Source organism: Ursus americanus, chromosome 7, assembly GCF_024610735.1.
Source record: "Ursus americanus isolate L20-20 chromosome 7, mUrsAme1.1.p, whole genome shotgun sequence".
Taxonomy (NCBI): domain Eukaryota; kingdom Metazoa; phylum Chordata; class Mammalia; order Carnivora; family Ursidae; genus Ursus; species Ursus americanus.
In genome coordinates this window covers 28,861,511-28,880,267 of record NC_142133.1, presented here as the reverse complement: position 1 = coordinate 28,880,267, position 18,757 = coordinate 28,861,511, and the positions used below count along the sequence as shown (strand labels likewise).

The 18,757-nt window shown below is 37.0% G+C and overlaps 1 protein-coding gene and 1 pseudogene across 3 annotated transcripts in view; one reads left to right on the top strand and one right to left on the bottom strand.

Moving 5' to 3' along the window:
• Positions 1 to 18,757, bottom strand: part of COMMD1 (copper metabolism domain containing 1) — a 220,264-nt gene that overhangs the window by 115,309 nt on the left and 86,198 nt on the right. For all 3 annotated transcript variants that reach the window (XM_087863429.1, XM_045788062.2, XM_045788061.2), the window contains exon 2: positions 15,100 to 15,381. In XM_087863429.1, the coding sequence (XP_087719555.1) occupies positions 15,100 to 15,381 (282 nt within the window). The remainder of the gene's footprint in view (positions 1 to 15,099; positions 15,382 to 18,757) is intronic.
• Positions 9,865 to 10,125, top strand: LOC123785970 (mitochondrial import inner membrane translocase subunit Tim8 B pseudogene; annotated as a pseudogene).

Below are 18,757 nucleotides of genomic sequence, written 5' to 3'. Positions count from 1 at the left end.
GACGGCCTAAAGCGGTTATCTTTGTCTGGCCTGACCACTGTATTCTGGGTATGTAGGGAACAGATAATTTGCCTCTTTGGTTTCACAGATCTTCAGATAGAGAGGTAATGTACTTAAGCTGAAATTAAGCAACTACACCTAATGAGGCCTACACCTATGCTTTATCCAAACCTAGACTTGATTTAGATAATGATATCCTGGACCATAACCTAATATTAGAAAAGGAGAGACTTGCAGGATATTGGGAGGGGGCCAAGTATATTTTACATGTGAGAGGAACATCAATAATTTTGGCCAGGAATGTACTGTAGTGATTTAAAATATGTTCACAAATTCTTTCACACTTCCTTCAGAAGGTGGAGCCTAGTTCCCTTCCCCTTGAGTGTGAGCTGGACTTAGTGACTCAGTGCCAACAATAATAAAAAAGTAACTTCCAAAGAACAGAGTAGGGAAAGGGAGAAATGATTAACTTTACAACGGAGAAACTTGGACACTACCTTAATATGTGATGACAGTTAACATCAACAGTCAGGTCATGTGGATTGTATGTATCCTCTAATATGGATAGCCCTTCACCTCTGTTGTAATCTTTCCCAAAACCTGTAAGTCCAGTCTAACCATGAGAAAAACAACGAACAAGCCCAGATTGGGCGACAGTCTACAGGATATCTAGCTGGTATGCTTCAAGACTGTATGGTCATGAAAGATGAGAGACTGACACAGACCAGAGGAAACTAGGAAGATATAACAACTAAATGCAATTTAGGTAGTTTAGTCAGCAATTTAGTGGTACCCTGAATTGGATCCTGGAACAGAAAGAGAACATTAATGGAAAAACTGGTTAAATACAAATAAAATCTGTAGTTTAGTAACAATTGTACCAGTGTTAGTTTGTTATTTTTATAAATGTACCATGGTAATAGAAGATTACCTGGGAACACTATATGAAGGGAATAAGGGAACTCATTGTACTATCTCTGCAACTTCTGTATAAACCTAAAATTATTAAAAAATAAAGTTAATCTATAACCTTCCCGCCCCCTGCCCCCAAAATCATACCTATTTCAGAGGTTGGTAAGAGGACTGAATGAATCAATGCACAGAACAGTGCTTGGAGCACGATGAGGATATAATAAATTAACAGCAATTACTATTCTTAGATTAAACATTAGTAGATATTTGCTAAATGGATGAATATTAAAACACGAAAACAAACCAACAAGAGCTAACATCATTAATTCCATCCTTGTTATACTGCTGTATTCCTCATTATTTTCCAGCAAAAAAAAAAAAAAAAAAAGTGACGTATACTTTTTTTTTTTTTTTTTTTTAAGCAGAAGTAATAGTGTACAAGTCAGTGACTAAGTCATTCAAGGCGCTGTGGCTTCCTGCTTGCTTTTTCTTTCTTGGATCACTCACTATAGAAGAAACCAGTTGCTATGTCACTCTATGGCCAACCACCAGAAGGGATCTGAGGCCTCTTCCAACAGCCACATGGGTGAACCTGGAGGCAGATCTTCCAGCCCCAATCCTTGGGGTAGCTATAGCTCTGGCCAAAATCCAGTGCAACTCAACAGGAACCCTGAGCTAGAATCACTTAACTAAGCTCCTCCTAAATTCCTACCCCAACTCCTATGTGAGATAATAAATGCTTGTTGTTTTATGACCCAAATTTTAGGGGTAATTTGTTATATAGCAGTAGATAACTAATATATGGATTTTCTCCCTTATTAATTCATTCAAAATTTATTGAAGGTATAAACTAACAAGACAGGGAGTGGACATACATTGATTTTGCTTGTTCGGTATGCCTAATTCCTTTGGGAAACTACTCCTCACCTATTCCAAGTAGTATCAGCTGTCAACCTACACCTTACCTTGCCCTTGGTCAAAGAGCTAGACAAATACTACAAGCTTAAAATACCCTAATTCCTGTAAATAGTGACTTCTCCATGGGTAGCCATGTGACCTAAGCAGGAAAAATAAGGATCAGTCTTTAATCAATACACATATATTGGGAAAGGAGAAACATCTCTTTCCCCTGCTATTTCTTTTTTTTTTTTTAAGATTTTATTTATTTATTTGACAGAGAGACAGCCAGCGAGAGAGGAAACACAAGCAGGGGGGTGGGAGAGGAAGCAGGCTCTCAACAGAGGAGTCTGATGTGGGGCTCGATCCAAGAACGCCAGGATCACACCCTGAGCCAAAGGCAGTTGCTTAATGACTGAGCCACCCAGGTGCCCCACCCCTGGTATTTCTAATCTGAAAAGATGAATCTGGGCCTGATAACCATCATCTTACCTCCATGGGAAGTAAGCTTGTTTACAGAATGACATGAACAAAGACAAGAGATATCTAAAGCCAGGAACCATGCTTGGGCTTCTTAAATACATAACCCACTAACCACCTTTTTTGCTTAATTTAAGCTAGACACTAATATAGGTGCTTTGGTTTATCTTTTAAATCTAAGTTGCATCAAATGCTAAAGAAAAGTTCAAAATATCCTGAGAATTCAGATTATCAGAGCCAGTTGACATAACTGGAGAGAAATTCGAAACAGATGTATTCGATATTACGGACCACGAAGAAGAGAGATTTTACTAAATGAAAATGGGGAGTGGATAAAGAACATTCCAAGTAGCAACAGGAAAGGATATGCATGTATGGAAAATACAGTCCTGCTCGGTTGGACTGTACAATATAAATAGGTGATTGGGCATGGAAGCCTTAAATTATATCCTTACACAACTAGGCTGTTTTCTTTAAACTATGAGAGTGTATGAGGGGAGGTATCACAGGAATGACGGATCAAAGTCATTTTGTGATCAATATTGTTTAGATGTGACCACTCATTTAGCTATGTACTCCCTAGCTTTATCAGAATTCAGTTCATGCTTCTCTACCGTATCCATAATACTACTAAATGACTTATTAAAATTCAGATATACTTCCTTTATTTTTGATGTCCTCTAATCTACCCTGGCAATAAACAGGAAGTTGAACTTATTCAGCAGTTAACCTGAGCTGGTTCCTAGTGACTACCACTCATCATTTACTGCTACCTGCATCTTGGGTGCTACTAGTAAGCTCTCTTTAATTAATTACACATACAGCTATCGGGAAATTTCAGAAAAATGAGAAACCTGAAACTTAGCTTCCAAGTTCAGAAGTCCCACTTTCTCCTTCCCCAATTGAGAAATCATTTTTAAAAATCCATACAAAAGAGCTAAGAATAGCCTTATACCATATATAAAAATTAACTCAAAATGGATCAAAGTCCTAAATGTAAGAGCTAAAACTATAAAACTCTTAGAGAAAGCACAGGGGAAAAAATTCAATGACATTGGATTTGGCAATGATTTCTTACATATGACACCAAAAGCACAGGAAACAAAAGAAAAAAATAGATAAATTGGACTACATTAAAATTAAAAATTTTTGTGCATCTAAAAAGTGAAAAGGAAACCAACTGAATGTGAGAAAATATTTGCAAATCACGTATCTGTAAGGGATTGATACCCAGAATATATAAAGAACTCCTACAACTCAATAAAAACACCAAAAGCAACAACAAAAAACAGGTTAAAAAATGGGCATAGGTCCTGAATAGCTATTTCTCCAAAGATTTACAAATGGCCCATAGCATATGGAAAGATGCTCAAAATCACTAATCATTAGAGAATAAAAACCACAATAACACTGTGCACTCATTTGGATGGCTATTTATTTATTTACTTACTTATATTTTTGAGAGAGAGAGAGAAAGCGAGCATGCAAGGAGGTGGGGGGGCAGAGGGAGAGAGAGAATCGTAAGTAGGCTCCATGCCCAGCACGGAGCCTGGCCTCATGACCCTGAGATCATGACCTCAGCTGTAATTAAGAGTCGGATGCTTAACTGAGCCACCCACGCGTAGATGGCAATTCATTACAAGAAAGAAGGAAAATGTAAGAAGGAAAGAGGAAGGAAGGAAGGAAAGTAGAAAGGAAGGAAGGAAGTGTTAACAAGGATGTGCAAAATTTGGAATGCTCATGCATTACTAGAAAGAATGTAAAACAGTGCAGCCACTGTGGAAAACAGTTTGGTAGTTCCTCAAAAATGTAAACATAGAATTATCATATGATCCAACAATTCCACTCCTAGGTATACACCCAAAAGAATTACAAGCGGGGATTCAAACAGATATTTGTACATCCATGTCCACAGTAACATTCACGATAGCCAAAAGGTAGAAACAACTCAAATGTCTATCGCTATATTAATGGATAAATAAGATCTGGCAATACATACAATGGAATATAATTCAGCCTTAAAAAAGGAATGAAATTCTGACACATGCTATGACATGGATGAATCTTAAGATATTATTCTAAGCAAAATAAGCCAGACACAAAAGGGCAAATATTATATGATTCCACTTATACGAAGAACCCAGAATAGGGAAATTCATAGATACAGAAAGTAAACAGAAGTTACTAAGCGCCGGAGAGAGGTAGGAATGGGGAATTATAGTTTTAATGGATGGAGAATTCCTGTTTGGGATGATGAAAAAGTTCTGGAAATAGAGAGTAGTGATGGTTGTACAACACTGTGCATGTGCGTAATACCACTGAACTCTACACTTAAAAATGGTTAAACGATAAATTCTATGTTATGTATATTTTACACAATAAAAAACAAGAGCTAAGAATGAGTTTGGGCCAGAGGCCTCCTACATTCATCTTGGCAGTAGAGCAGTGGCATACATGGAATGAAGCCCACAGCCAACCAGCCAATATACAAATACTAGCCAAACACAAGCAGTTTCAACATTGCTGAGGAGGATACACTGTCACCCTGAGTTCAGCACAAAGAACTTACATCTAAAAATTATTTCCAAGTCCTATTAAGGCTTGGTTTCCTGGCTTCCTTTCAAAAACCCCATCTGTCCACAAGAATAGAACCAGAGAGTCTGAACAGCAACAATCTGAAAGAAGTCCAACACCAGAGGCTGTCTGTTGGCAGGCTACTAGTCAGAAGCTGAGGATTTCAGCACTGCCAAAGCCCCATTCTCACAGGGTCAATGAGCTTACAAAGACAAACACTCAAATCTCTCTCTCCCTCTTTAAATCATTTTATTGAAGTATAATATACATACAGAAAAGGGCACATCATAAGAAACAATGATTTCTTTCAAAGCCTGTTAGGAAAAATTTAACCTCAGTAATTCTCAAATGCATCTCTTTAAAAATTTGGAGTTTAAAAATAAAATTACTTCAGCACAAACAACATTTTCTATTGCCATATATTAAATCATTACTTTTAATTTATTTTTTTCTAAGTGGAAGGGCTAATTATAGCTATCAGAAAACTCAATTTGTATATTGGATGGTCAACTTAGCAATAAGACTATTAAAGACTAGGATCATCAATGTATACTAACATATTCATGCAAAAAAACGCAGAGTTATCTCTAATTTCTCACTTTCTTTCCTTTTCCACTTGCATTCCAACTCATCTCAAAGCAACTCATCTACATTCAAAACATTTCTTCTGTCTGCTCACTTCTTTCCACCTTGACTGCTAAAATTATCTCCATCTGCTCTGCTAAAATCATCTCACCTGGACCACTACAATAGCTCCAAGTGTTCTGGCTTCAATTTGGGGGGGTGGGGAGGCATAATATTGATTTTTATTAGTTATCCCTGGGCTTGACAAACAAATTTTGAAACATGTTACAATTAATTTTAAAAAGAAAGAGAACTGTCAAAATTGTAGAACAGAGGTGGAAATGTGGAATGGAGATTTCCAGAGGTCTATATAACCCCATTTGGAAGTAGAGCATTAATATTGGCTCTGTTCATTCTGTATACTTAGCTTTGCTAATAGAATGAAGGATGGAGCGTTTTGGTTTTTGCTTTTTCACCTTGAGATCCCATTTTACCTACATATTATCACACAGAGATTTGGAAGCGAAAAAGAGAACTGCTTTTAATATGCAAAAAACCAATTCCAACCTCAGTAATTTTGGGGGGTATTTTGGTATCATGGCTTCACTCTGGACTGTGCTATAATCCACCCCTCACACATGAGTCAAAGTGATCCTCCAAGAACATAAGTCACATTGCATCATTCCTTTGTTTGAAACCTTCCAATGGTTTCCTATTATACTTAGAATAAAAAAACAAATTTCTTACCAAAGCCAACATCTTGCCTTTCCTGTTTCCTCTGCATTTTGAGCTTCTAGATCAGCCTCCTCAGAAAGCCTTTCCTCACTCAAGCTAAAGCAGTAGCTCCTTACTTTGAGGTGGGATCTGGGCATCCATAATTGTTTAAAGCTCCCTGGGTGAGTCTGATATTCAGTGATGCTAAGACCAGTACACTAAGAATCTTGCTTTTGCTTACAATAATTTTTCTGCCAATTTACTTCTTGCTACTTCTTACTGCCTGTGGATTGAGAAACTGGAAAACCAATACGTAGGAAGTGATAAAAAAAGAAATGACAATCATCAGGAACCTGTACTAAACCTTATCAAAGGTCGTACCAACCTGTTAAATGCAAGGGGTATGTTCATAAATTCCAAAGAATCTATACTGCCTGTACCAACTTTTCTCAGTTCATGACTCTCAGCTCTGAATAGGAGAGCTGAAGTTGTCAGAGAAATCAAATGCAAATGTCACCTGCTCACAACTGCCTTCCCTAACTTCCTGGGTAAAGAGGGCTGGCTATTCCCTCTTCTGAGCTTTGGTAAGGTTCTTCAGTTTCTGATATACTTTTTTACACTAATTACTACTATTTTTCTTTTACTGTCAGCTCCATAAAATAAAGGATTTGTCTGTGTTGTTCACTGATATATCCCCAACACCTATACAGAGTCTGACACATGGTAGATGCTTAGTAAATAATGGATTCGGTGATTCATTTATTCATTCAACTAGTATTTACTGAACATCATGTTCCAGACAGCATCCTAGACCTTGAGGATACATCAGTGAACAAAACAGTAAAAATCCTTGCTCCCTTATATGTTAACGTGGAACACAGGCAAGATTAATAAGTAAAACAAAATAGACAGTATACTAGTTAGAATAAGTGGCAGGAAAAAAAATACAGAAAAAACCTAATCTATGATAACAAAAGGTACATCACCGGTTGCCTAGGAATTGGGGTAGAGAGAGGGATGGGCTATAAAGGGGCACAAGGAAACTTTGGGGGGCTGATGAACACATTTTGCCTCTTGACTATAGTGGTAATTTCACAAGTGTATACACCAGCTAAAATTAATCAGATCAGACACTTCAAATGGATACAGACTACTGTATGGATATTATGGCTCAACGAAGTTTTAAGAAATAAAGCAGGAAGTAGAGGACTAAACTTTTAGAAAGATGGTCGGTGAAAGCATTACTGAGAAGGTGAATTAGGGGGAAAAAAAAAGATGTCAGAAAAGTGGAAAAGCTATTATTGCAGATATCGGAGGGAAGATCAATACAGAAAGCAGGAACAGCAAATGCACAGACCCTAAAGAAGGAGCATGCTTGACATGTTCCACAAATCAGCAAGGAGGCCATTGGGTCTAGTTAGGGAAGAGTGAGTAAGGGAGACAGCTATTAATCTGATTGAGAAAGGAACCACTAGTGAGATATGAATGAATACGTGATTTGACTTACACTTTAAGAGAGACACTCTGTTGATAAACTACTGTGTGTTGAAAATAAGTTAAAGAGCAGACGCAAATAGAGCAGCTGGGAGGATGCTGTTAGGATCTAGGAAAGAAGCGTTGGTGATCCGAACAGGATAGTGAGGCGGGCGGTGTTAGTGAGAAGCAGTAAAATTTAACCCACATTTTAAAATTAAAACTAGCAGGATCTGATGATGAACTACATGTGGGTGTGAGAAAAAGAAAGGATATAAATTAGAATGGAGGTGTCACTAACCAAGATGAAAAAAGTGAAGGAGGAACAGGTTCGGGAGACATATGAGGAACTTAGTTCAGGGCATATTCAATTTTTTGATACCCTTTTCACATTTAAATAGAATTCTCAAATATGTCATAAATATATATCTGGAATTTAGGGGCAAAATGTAGTTTGGAGATATAATTCAGGAGCTGTCAGCATATAGGTGATATTTAAATCCATGAAAATGGATATGATAACCTAGGAAGTATATTGTACCTAAGAAGAAAAGAGGACCAAGGACTTGAGCCCATGGACACTACAACTTTTAGACGTTGGGGAAATGAGAAGGAGCCAGCAAAAGAGATTTAAAAAGGGGAAAGAAAACAGCAGACTAGAGAGCTATGAGGAAAATCAGGCAAATGTGGTATCCTGGAAGGATGAGTGTTTCAAAGAAAAGAGAACTCAAGTATGTCAAATATTGCTCATGGGTCAAGGAACTGTAATCTCAAAAGGCTGTTACTTAAAACCAAAATAAATGCAAAACATTATATAAATTTTTAAACAATGACTTGGCTAAGAAAACCAAGTACTACATTATTAATAGAGCAAACTAATATTTAACAATCAAAAATATGAAATACCACTTACTATACAATACGATGTATAATATTTACAACATACTCAAAATGTCTACTTTTCAACTGGTAAATTATCAATTACTGAATAATTCTAATTTTAATCTTTCATAACTAGATGACCACTTTAAACTTACATTTTCCCCCATTAACTATATCCTATTCTGTTATGTAACTATCCATTTTAATTTATAATGTTAAAAGCTTTTTTTGCATCTTTTTTTTTTCCTGTTTTGGTAAACATTTCCTTCTGTACAAGGAATAGCTAAATCCAGAGTTAGTCAGAATTTAAATATTAAGTTTTGGATCTCCATGTTTGTTTTTTAGCAAACATGAACACAGTAAAAATCACAATGGCTTTCAAGGGGACAAAATTTCTTATTCTTTTTCTTTTCTGCATGTTATAGACTTTAGGCATTGTCTTTTATACATGATATCTTGGAACTGTAAATTTAGGACCTCAACTTTAGAACACAAACCATTATGAAACACACCTTAGAGCTCCAAAAAGGGGCTGGCCCATTCATAACTAAAGTTTAAATAAACTCCATGTTCTAAACCTGACACAAGATATAAAATGAAAATTTTATTTTAAAAAAAGCATTCTAAACTGATTTGATAATCCCCAAACTGTTAAATTTCATCAATCCCTAGGACAAAGCATGGTTTGTTTATTACATTACCTTCACTAATTTCTGCGGAAGCTATCCTTTACTACATTGCTAAAAATGAAAACAAGCTTAAATACAAGAATTATCAGAAATAGGCCAACCATTACAGCTTATATAACCAAATGAGACAGCTAAGCTCACCTTGGTAGCTACTTGGAGTAAGGCAATGATTGAGCATTGATAAAAACAATGGCATTTTGATTACGCTCTATATTCTATCCTTATATTTCATTTTTAAAAAAGATTTTATGTATGTATGTATGTATTAAGCATGAGCGGAAGGGGCAGAGGGAGCAGGAGAGAATCTCAAGCAGACTCCGCATCAAGCGCAGAGCCTCAAGTGGGGCTTGATCCCATGACCCCGAGATCATGACCTGAACCAAAATCAAGAGTTGGACACCTGACTTAGCCATCCAGGTGCCCCTATCCTTATATATCTCCATATATTTTATATACACACACATAAAATGCATGTATGTACATGTGTGTCTGTGTAAGTGAGAAAGAGTGTCAGAATATGGGTGTATGTGTTTTAATCTTTGCTTCTTTTCCTATGACACAAAGCAGGGAGTTGAGGTGGCACTGCTCAAGCTGGTGAAGCTACAGTAGTGCATAACAAAGCTCAGTTGTTAATAATAATAATAAACTGGTCATCAATTGCCAAAGCTCAAGGAGGATAATGGCAGACCTGGGTGAGGCAGATGAAGCAGAGTTGCAGCACCTGGTAGCAGCCAAACAATGGAAGGTGCAAGCAGTTCACTGCACAGGTGTATCACATCTGGGAGCTATGCTGAGATAAACACGTGGAGAAGCCAGGGAATAGTCTAGACTCTCCCACTGAAAATTGTCTCTCTAGCTGTGTGGACCACTTCATTGACACTACTCTTGCTATCACCAGTCAGTTTGCCCAGACTATACAGAAAGGAGAACAGTAGGCCATCCCCTGCGAAAGTGACAGAAGAAGGAAAGGACTTGTTATTAAGCAGACTAAAGGGCAGGGGAGGGGAGGCTGTCATCACTTGCCAGGTCAACGTGAGACTGTTACTAAGCCTGTTGGTACTAAAAAGTAACAGATCAGGGATGCCTGGGTGGCTCAGTCAGTTAAGTGTCTGTCTTCAGGTCAGGTCATGATCCTGGGTTCCTGGGATCGAGTCCCACATCAGGCTCCCTGCTCAGCAGAGAGCCTGCTTCTCCCTCTGCCTGTGGCTCCCCCTGCTTGTGCTCTTTTTTTCTCTCTGACAAATAAATAAAATCTTCAAAAAAACAAAAAAAAGTAACAGATCAAATGTTTGTAAAGTGAAATTTATTTATCTGGAATTCAGAAATTCCATGTTGTATCACAACAATTATTAAATAAATGTGAATTCTCCAAAAAAATAAATTGATTATTAATCATAGGTTTTAGCAGGTTCTTACTCCTCATTGGGCATAATTACACAAGGAGATCAGTATATTTAGTTTTATTTTATTTTTTTTTAAGATTTATTTATTTGAAAGAGAAAGAGCACGAGCAAGGCAGGGGAGTGGCAGAGGAAGAAGGAGAAGCAGACTCCCCACGGAGCAGGGAGCCTGATGTGGGGCTCGATCCCAGAATCCTTAGTTCATGACCTGTACCAAAGGCAGACGCTTAACCAACTGAGCCACCCAGGTGCCCCAGTATATTTAGTTTAAGAAGGAATTATGAAGATTATTATTTTTTTAAAGATTTTATTTATTTATTTTGACAGAGAGAGACAGCCACAAGCAGGCGGAGTAGGAGAGGAAGAAGCAGGCTCCTAGCGGAGAAGCCTGATGTGGGGCTCGATCCCAGAACGCAGGGATCACGCCCTGAGCTGAAGGCAGATGCTTAACGACTGCACCACCCAGGCGCCCCGGAATTATGGAGATTAAATATAAGTGAATACTTTCCTTTGAGATTAGATGCTTACTTATCCTTCAGACAAAGTGCTGGTCTTTTAATCCAGAGTCTAAACTGGTCCTGGTTCTGTAAATTAGAGTGAGCATATCATTGGATATTTCTGTTATCTAACTGCACATAAATGACAGAATTGAATATATGATGAGTTGGCCAGAAAAAAAAATCAGATCAGTAAAGGCAGACTCTATTTTCTTTCCTATGTCTGCTGAAAACACATCCAAACCTAGAGGAGTGCTTGGTACACTAAACCCTAGTCTAGAAAAGGCAGTAACATTAGCCATTTTTTTAAAAGGCAAAAAAGAAACAGAGCTTTATATTTCTGATTTCTACAGGCAGGGTACCTCAAAATGTATACGAAAGAAAAATTTGGTGGAAGATAAGAGGAACAATTTATTACTAAATGTTTCTTCACAAAATGGCTTACTGGTCTTGAAAAACAAGAAGTCACAAAAGAGAGATGCCTAGCTGGCTCACTCAGAAGAGCTTGCAACTCCTGATCTCAGGGTTGTGAGTTTGAGCCCGATACTGGGTGTAGAGATTACTAACAAAATAAATAAACTCTAAAAAAAAAAAAAAAAGTCACAAAAGAAAAAACTGACACATGTTTATAAAATACCAAAATTCAGTCTCTAAAAAAGAAATAACCAAAAATGAGACTCCACTAAACATAAATCATCCCCCCAAAAGTTACTACTTAAAAAAGAAAACATTCTCTGATAATTAAGTTCCAGAAAAGAAAAACAGAACATGGAGTTAATTGAGTACGTTAAACAACAAAACTTTCCTAAAGACACATGCCAGATTCCAATAGTTCTCAAGGCTTGGGGACCCTCAGTGATTTATGACCAAATATGATAGGACCTCAATGGTACAAGTAAAGCACTTGATGTTCTTTCCTTTGTACATGAAATGTTTTCTGTGTACTTTCACCATTGAATTCATGTTTTATTCTTGCAAACTTTTTTTTTCTGTTGAAAACATTCACTCTAAGAAAAGTAATTAGGTCACTACTTCATACTCATATTCTCTAGCTCTGTAGATTTCTATAAACGTATACTGCTTCAGTTAGTTCTCTATTACTTTGGTTTCCTCATCTTCCAAAAGTATATTACATTGTGTTAATAGAAAAAAGTCAATGTATGTACTTGGCCATTGATCACCAAATGTACCTTTTGGACCAAAGAAATAAGTAACACAGACAAACTAGCAGGAGAAAGCAATTTAAATAGAGAAGGGAAGACAAAAACCCAACGCTACCACATCTAGTTCCTGAAGATAGTCCTCAAGCACTCTGAACATTATGCCAACATATACTGAATTCTCACTGTAAAAATTTGATACCAAGCTCTATTTACACTTCAAATCACATTGTCTGGCTACCTTTAACACAGTGGTTCTCAACTCTGAATGAATACTGGAATCATTTTAATGCATACTGATACCCAGGTCCCATCCCCACAGATTCTTATTTAATTGGTCTCAACACCATCCTAAGCATGAAAAATTTTAAAGCCTCACAAGCTAATTCTTATGTGCAGCCATCACTTAGAACAACTGATTTAAAATGACATAAACTGAAGACAGTAATTTAGTTACTTTGGGGTATATCAATACACACATATGCATACACACACACACACACACAACACACACACATACCACAGAGTTCAAAAAAGTTGGTCATTCTTGGGAGCAACCTCTCAGTATCGTAGAATCATTAATTCTCTCACAAATTTATTCAATGTATACATAAGAAATAACTTTGACTTTATTGCCAACAGATGTTCTAGAAACTGGAAATTTGACATAGTGGAGTACTTCATAAATAATATTCACTTAGAGGCTGACAGAAGTACTAACCAAGGATCCAGGTCTCACAAAAACATTTCCTGTAGGATCTGGGCTGTATATTTTATTGCCAGCCTAGGATGTATTATTGTTTACTTCTTTCTTTACAACTTTCCTTGATTTAAGAATATATTTGCATTTTGTGGGTTAAAGAGCAATTTCAATATCAATGCCGTTGACTATCATATTGTATTAATGAACATGTCTTTTTGGCTCCTAAATGTTGGTGTCAATGGTTTTTGGAGAAAATCAATTTAGTGATCTCCATTTTAGTTTTAATTTTATCACATATTACCTCTGTCTAAAGGAAGTCATATCTTATATCTCAAATACCTTCTCTAGAAAATGGGGATATACTACTTCACCTGTGTAATTCTTCAGATAAGTGCTTAAGGACTCTCTGACTTCTAAGGCCTGTTCATTACATTGTGATAGTTAAACTTTCTAGAAACGTCAATGTCCATTTATTTACATATTGTCTGTTGTTGCTTCTGAGCTACAACAACAAAGTTGCGTACTTACAACAGAAACTATATGGTTGTCAAGCATAAACTACCTGGCCACTTAAAAAAAAATTTACCAATTTTTTCTAATTGATCACAAAATGTCCCTGAAGCTTGCCAACAAATTATTTATAGTGATGTTTAGATTTACTGTTGGCAAAATCATTCTACACTTAAAAAAAACCAACCAAACAAACAGTTGAATGCCACTTTGGGTAACAAGATCAAAGAAAAAATTTTAAAGATTTTAAAGTAGATTTAAAAATCCCTGTGGTGATACCCAATAAATCCAGATGATGTGTAAGTTACTAAAATCAAAAGGCACATTATAAACCTGAGTTCAAGAAATAATAGGAAAATAACAAGTTTAGAAGTATTATAACAACTTTCTAGGAACATCTTAAAATAGATATGCATGTTTTCATATTCCTGCCCAAATGACAAATAGTTAAAGACAAAATGAAATAATCACGACTGCCAAATAAACAATGAATAGCCTATACAAATGGCTAGTGAAACTTGGATATCCAAGTATACCTATCACACCTTTCTAATCTGTCAGATTTTTGGTCTAGGAACAGTTGGAAGAAGGCCATTTATGACAATGGTTAAGAGAATGGACTTTAGGGTCAGACAAACCAAAGTCAATAAAGGCAAAAGCACTATTTTACAATAACGTATAAAAGATTTTCCAAATGTATTTTGAAGAAGAATTATTTTTTAAAGGAATTACCTTTTAAATTAAAACTAAAATCATTATGGAACCATAAACACTGAAAAATCCTAAGAAACTTAAGAAAGGAATATGTGAGGGAAAGTGACAGCTAAAAAAATGCTCTTATCAATAGAAGAAAAATAAATTTCTATTATAGGATGTAATAGAAGCACTTATTTGATTATTTATCTGAAAATAAATCTGGTTAGCTCATTCAGTGATCTGGGTTTCCTCTTCCTAATTATGGGTTGCTGCTTTTTCCTTTTTTTTTCTTTTCCCAAAAGGCATACACCAGGTCATTAAAAGTCTGATCTGGCAGTCATCTGAGGCACAAACTGAATGAGTTCAAGAAAACAATATAGATGCCAAAATTATCTGCCATAATAACTATGGAAACTGCAAGAAAAAGAGAAACTGTTTTGTAAATAATCAAGATCAAATTAAAAATTATTTGTGGGCTCAAGGACAGAGATAGCACACTTAGGGTCTTTAGGAACAAATACATTACTGTAATTAAGATACACTGCCAATAAAGATGACTGGGTGAGACAGTTTTGTTCTGTGTTGTTTAATCTCAATTTCTGCTCTTTATTTAGCATCTCTATTATTGCTTTAAAGATTCTGACCAAATGCCAAGAATTCTGAGATCTAACCAAAATGGGATAGTAGCCAGCTTCTGCACAATCACCTCAATGACCCATTTTGTACTTCTGAGATAGCTGCCAGGCCCATAAGGCTGGTTTCCAGATTCTATCCAAAACTGGGAATATCCAAATTTTCAGATGATTCCATCTCTGAAAAGGGATTCTAAGAAACAGGGTCTTTTCTTATTATTCTTATTATCTCTGCAAAGAAGACTGTTACATAAAATCAATCTGAATATATAGCTAAAGCATGTAATGAGAGATATAGTTTACAAAAGGAAATTACCTGTCCACTTTTCCCTATTTCCAGCTCCATTATAGCAACAGGGGTGTGTATCTGAGCTGAATGCCTTGACTGCGATTTGCCATCAACTCTCCAACTCAGGCCCCGAAGCCCACTGTCCCAACGGCTCTGGTTCATGAGGCTCTCTCGAATTTTTGTCTTATGGCTCTTCCAGAATTTGGAAATGACAGCAGCTTGGTCAGATGTGATCCCGCCTTGCTTTTTGGTTTGAGCAGTCAAGAATGCCTCCAGTTGGTTGAAATCCATGTCTGCAGATGCAATAGACTGTAATGACAGAAAAAGTAATAAATTTGAATTTGGTAAATAACTAGAAAAAGATAGCTTCTTAACTACAGATCATATTTTTGAATGATTATTAATCACTGAATAAGCTTTCAAAAAGGGTCATCAAAGACAGTAATGAGAATAAGCTCTTTAAAAGAACAAAAATAGCAAAGAAGACATCCAAATGGCGAACAGACACATGAAAAAGTGCTCAACATCACTCAGCATCAGGGAAATACAAACCAAAACCATGAAGAGATACCACCTCACACCAGTCAGAATGGCTAAAATGAACAAGTCAGGAAATGACAGATGTTGGCGAGGATGTGGAGAAAGGGGAACACTCCTACACTGTCAGTGTTGGAATGCAAGCTGATGTAGCCACTCTGGAAAACAGTATGGAAGTTCCTCAAAAGGTTGAAAATAGAGCTACCCTATGACCCAGCAATCGCACTACCGGGTATACCTCAAAGATACAAATGTAGTAATCCGAAGGGGCACATGCACCCCAATGTTTATAGCAGCAATGTCCACAATAGCCAAACTATGGAAAGAGCCCAGATGTCCATCAACAGATGAATGGATAAAGAAGATGTGGTGTGTGTACACACACACACACACACACACACACACACACACAAGGGAATATTACGCAGCCATTAAAAAATGAAATCTTGCCATTTGCAACGGCGTGGATGGAACTACAGGGTATTATGCTAAACGAAGTAACTCAATCAGAGAAAGACAATTATCATATGATCTCACTGATATGTGGAATTTGAGAAATAAGGCAGGGATCATAGAGGAAGAGAGGAAAAATAAAACAAAACGAAACCAGAGAGGGAGACAAACCATAAGAGACTCTTAATCTCGGGAAACAAACTGAGGGTTGCTGGAGTGGAGGCAGGTGAGAGGGATGGAGTGGCTGGATTATGGATATTGGAAAGGGTATGTGTGGTGGTGAGAGCTGTGTATTGTGTAAGTCTGATGAATCACAGACCTATATCCCTGAAATAAATAATACATTATATGTTAAAAAAAAATAAACCCTCCACCAGCAAAAATATTACAACTTGTTGAAAGTTCAGATGATGGTTAGCATTTTTTAGCAATAAAGTATTTTTCAACAACAAAAAAGAACAAAATATTCTTTTTACAAATATCAAGTATCAGAAAAGCTACTTGTTAAAAATTCCATGTCACTCAAATTTTATACCAATAACTAGAATATAATTCTTAAATATTGAGTTCCATGGTGGGAAATAATAAAAAACAAATAAATAAATTTAAACTAAATAATGAAACAAGAAAATAAATTAATTCATCCTCTGATGAAATCTTACGTAATTTCACAATGCCTTATAGCCAGGCTTGGTTTGATATACTGTAACTGTACCTTGTCCATAGAAGCACAAAGTGTTTAAATGCATTATTTTAGGGGCGCCTGGGTAGCACAGTGGTTAAGCGTCTGCCTTCGGCTCAGGGCGTGATCCCGGCGTTATGGGATCGAGCCCCACATCAGGCTCCTCCGAAATGAGCCTGCTTCTCTCCCACTCCCCCTGCTTGTGTTCCCTCTCTCGCTGGCTGTCTCTATCTCTGTCCAATAAATAAATAAAATCTTTAAAAAAAAAATAAATAAATAAATGCATTATTTTAGCTGTGTAAGTCCATCTTTTTTTTTTTTTTTAAGATTTTATTTATTTATTTGACAGAGAGAGAGAGAGATAGCCAGCGAGAGAGGGAACACAAGCAGGGGGAGTGGGAGAGGAAGAAGCAGGCTTCCCAGCAGAGCAGAGAGCCGAATGTGGGGTTCGATCCCAGGACTCTGGGATCACGCCCTGAGATGAAGGCAGATCTTAACGACTGAGCCACCCAGGCGCCCCATGTGTAAGTCCATTTTCAATCAAATAGCTCATTCACAATACTATTCTGAAATTGTACACTATTTTACATTTCTCCATATATTTTCAAAATTTAATTGCCATTGCTGTTTTTTTTTAATGATTTTATTTATTTATTTGAGAGAGCATGAGAGAGAGAGAGAGCATGAGCAGAGGAGGAACAGAGGGAGAGGGAGAAGCAGATTCCCTGCTGAGCAGGTAGCCCGACACAGGGCTCGATCCTGGGACTCTGGGATCATGACCTGAGCCCAAGGCAGACGCTTAACCAACTGAGCCACCAGGCACCCCACCATTGCTGTTTGAGAACAGTAAGCTGCTATATAAACTGAAGTGGAAAATCATCAAAGGTCTATGGCAATGGAGCCTTGGAGAGGACACTGACTGTTAACGGTTTGGTCACAAAACAAGATTTTCCTTGCTTCTTCTTTGGTATATCCTTATCCTCCCCTGGCCACTGGGGTTGGCATGAGCTCCCAACCAGACAAATCACAGCATCTTCCTTTCTCTGGACACAACAGCTGATCCAAATCAATCTCCCAATTTAGAGCAGGAGAAGAAATGGTCTTGCCTCTTGGGGTTATGGTATCAGAAGAATATGAGGCTAGGATGCAGACTGCTCTCTTTGATCTTTTGGCAGAGGCCTGACTGCAATAAAAAGAATGAAGTCAAGCAGAATTGAGAGTGAGTTCTAAAGGAGTGATATCCCTGCTCTATAATCCCCAAGGCCCTGGTTCCTGTAAACCTTCCTTCAATTCTGTATGCTATCTCAGCATCCTTTCCACGTTCAGGTACCAAAAAATTGATTTACTATTCAAGATAGTTTAAGTTATATTTCTAACATTTAAAACCAACAGTTCTGACTAAATTTGGGCAGTAGCAGTGAAAGCAAAGGAGTGTAAAGGAAGACAGTGTATAGGTAAAGTATACGTAGAGGAAGTAGGACGGCGGCTGACAGACAAACATACTGCCTTTCGTCCTTCAATTAATGTAAAAAAAAAAACCTGTATGATAAATATAACAACTTTCTGATAAAGCTATTTCATGGTATAATTCAATAAACATTTATTGAATGCCTGCCTATTTACCAGGTATGGGGACCCAAATTCTCTACCTAAGCCATTCAATAGAAACATTGATTCATATAATATACTATAATTAAGTCAAATTATTTCTACCAGCACTTTGCTTCACAATATCACATCGCAACATAGATGATTCATACATTCTTTTCCTAAAATCATATGAAGTTGTCTATTTTGATATAACCTCACCTGTGACAGAATTTATTCTGGTTGGGTCCCAGTCAATAATACATTGAACTGGGGTCAATTCATCCAAATTTAGAATAATCAGAAATTAAATAAGGAAATGACTGTGGTTCAAGTTCAAAACCATCAATTTTCATTTATTCAAGAGATATCTGAATAGCTACCATGGAACAGACACTGTTCAAGGCATGCCACCTCAATCTACCA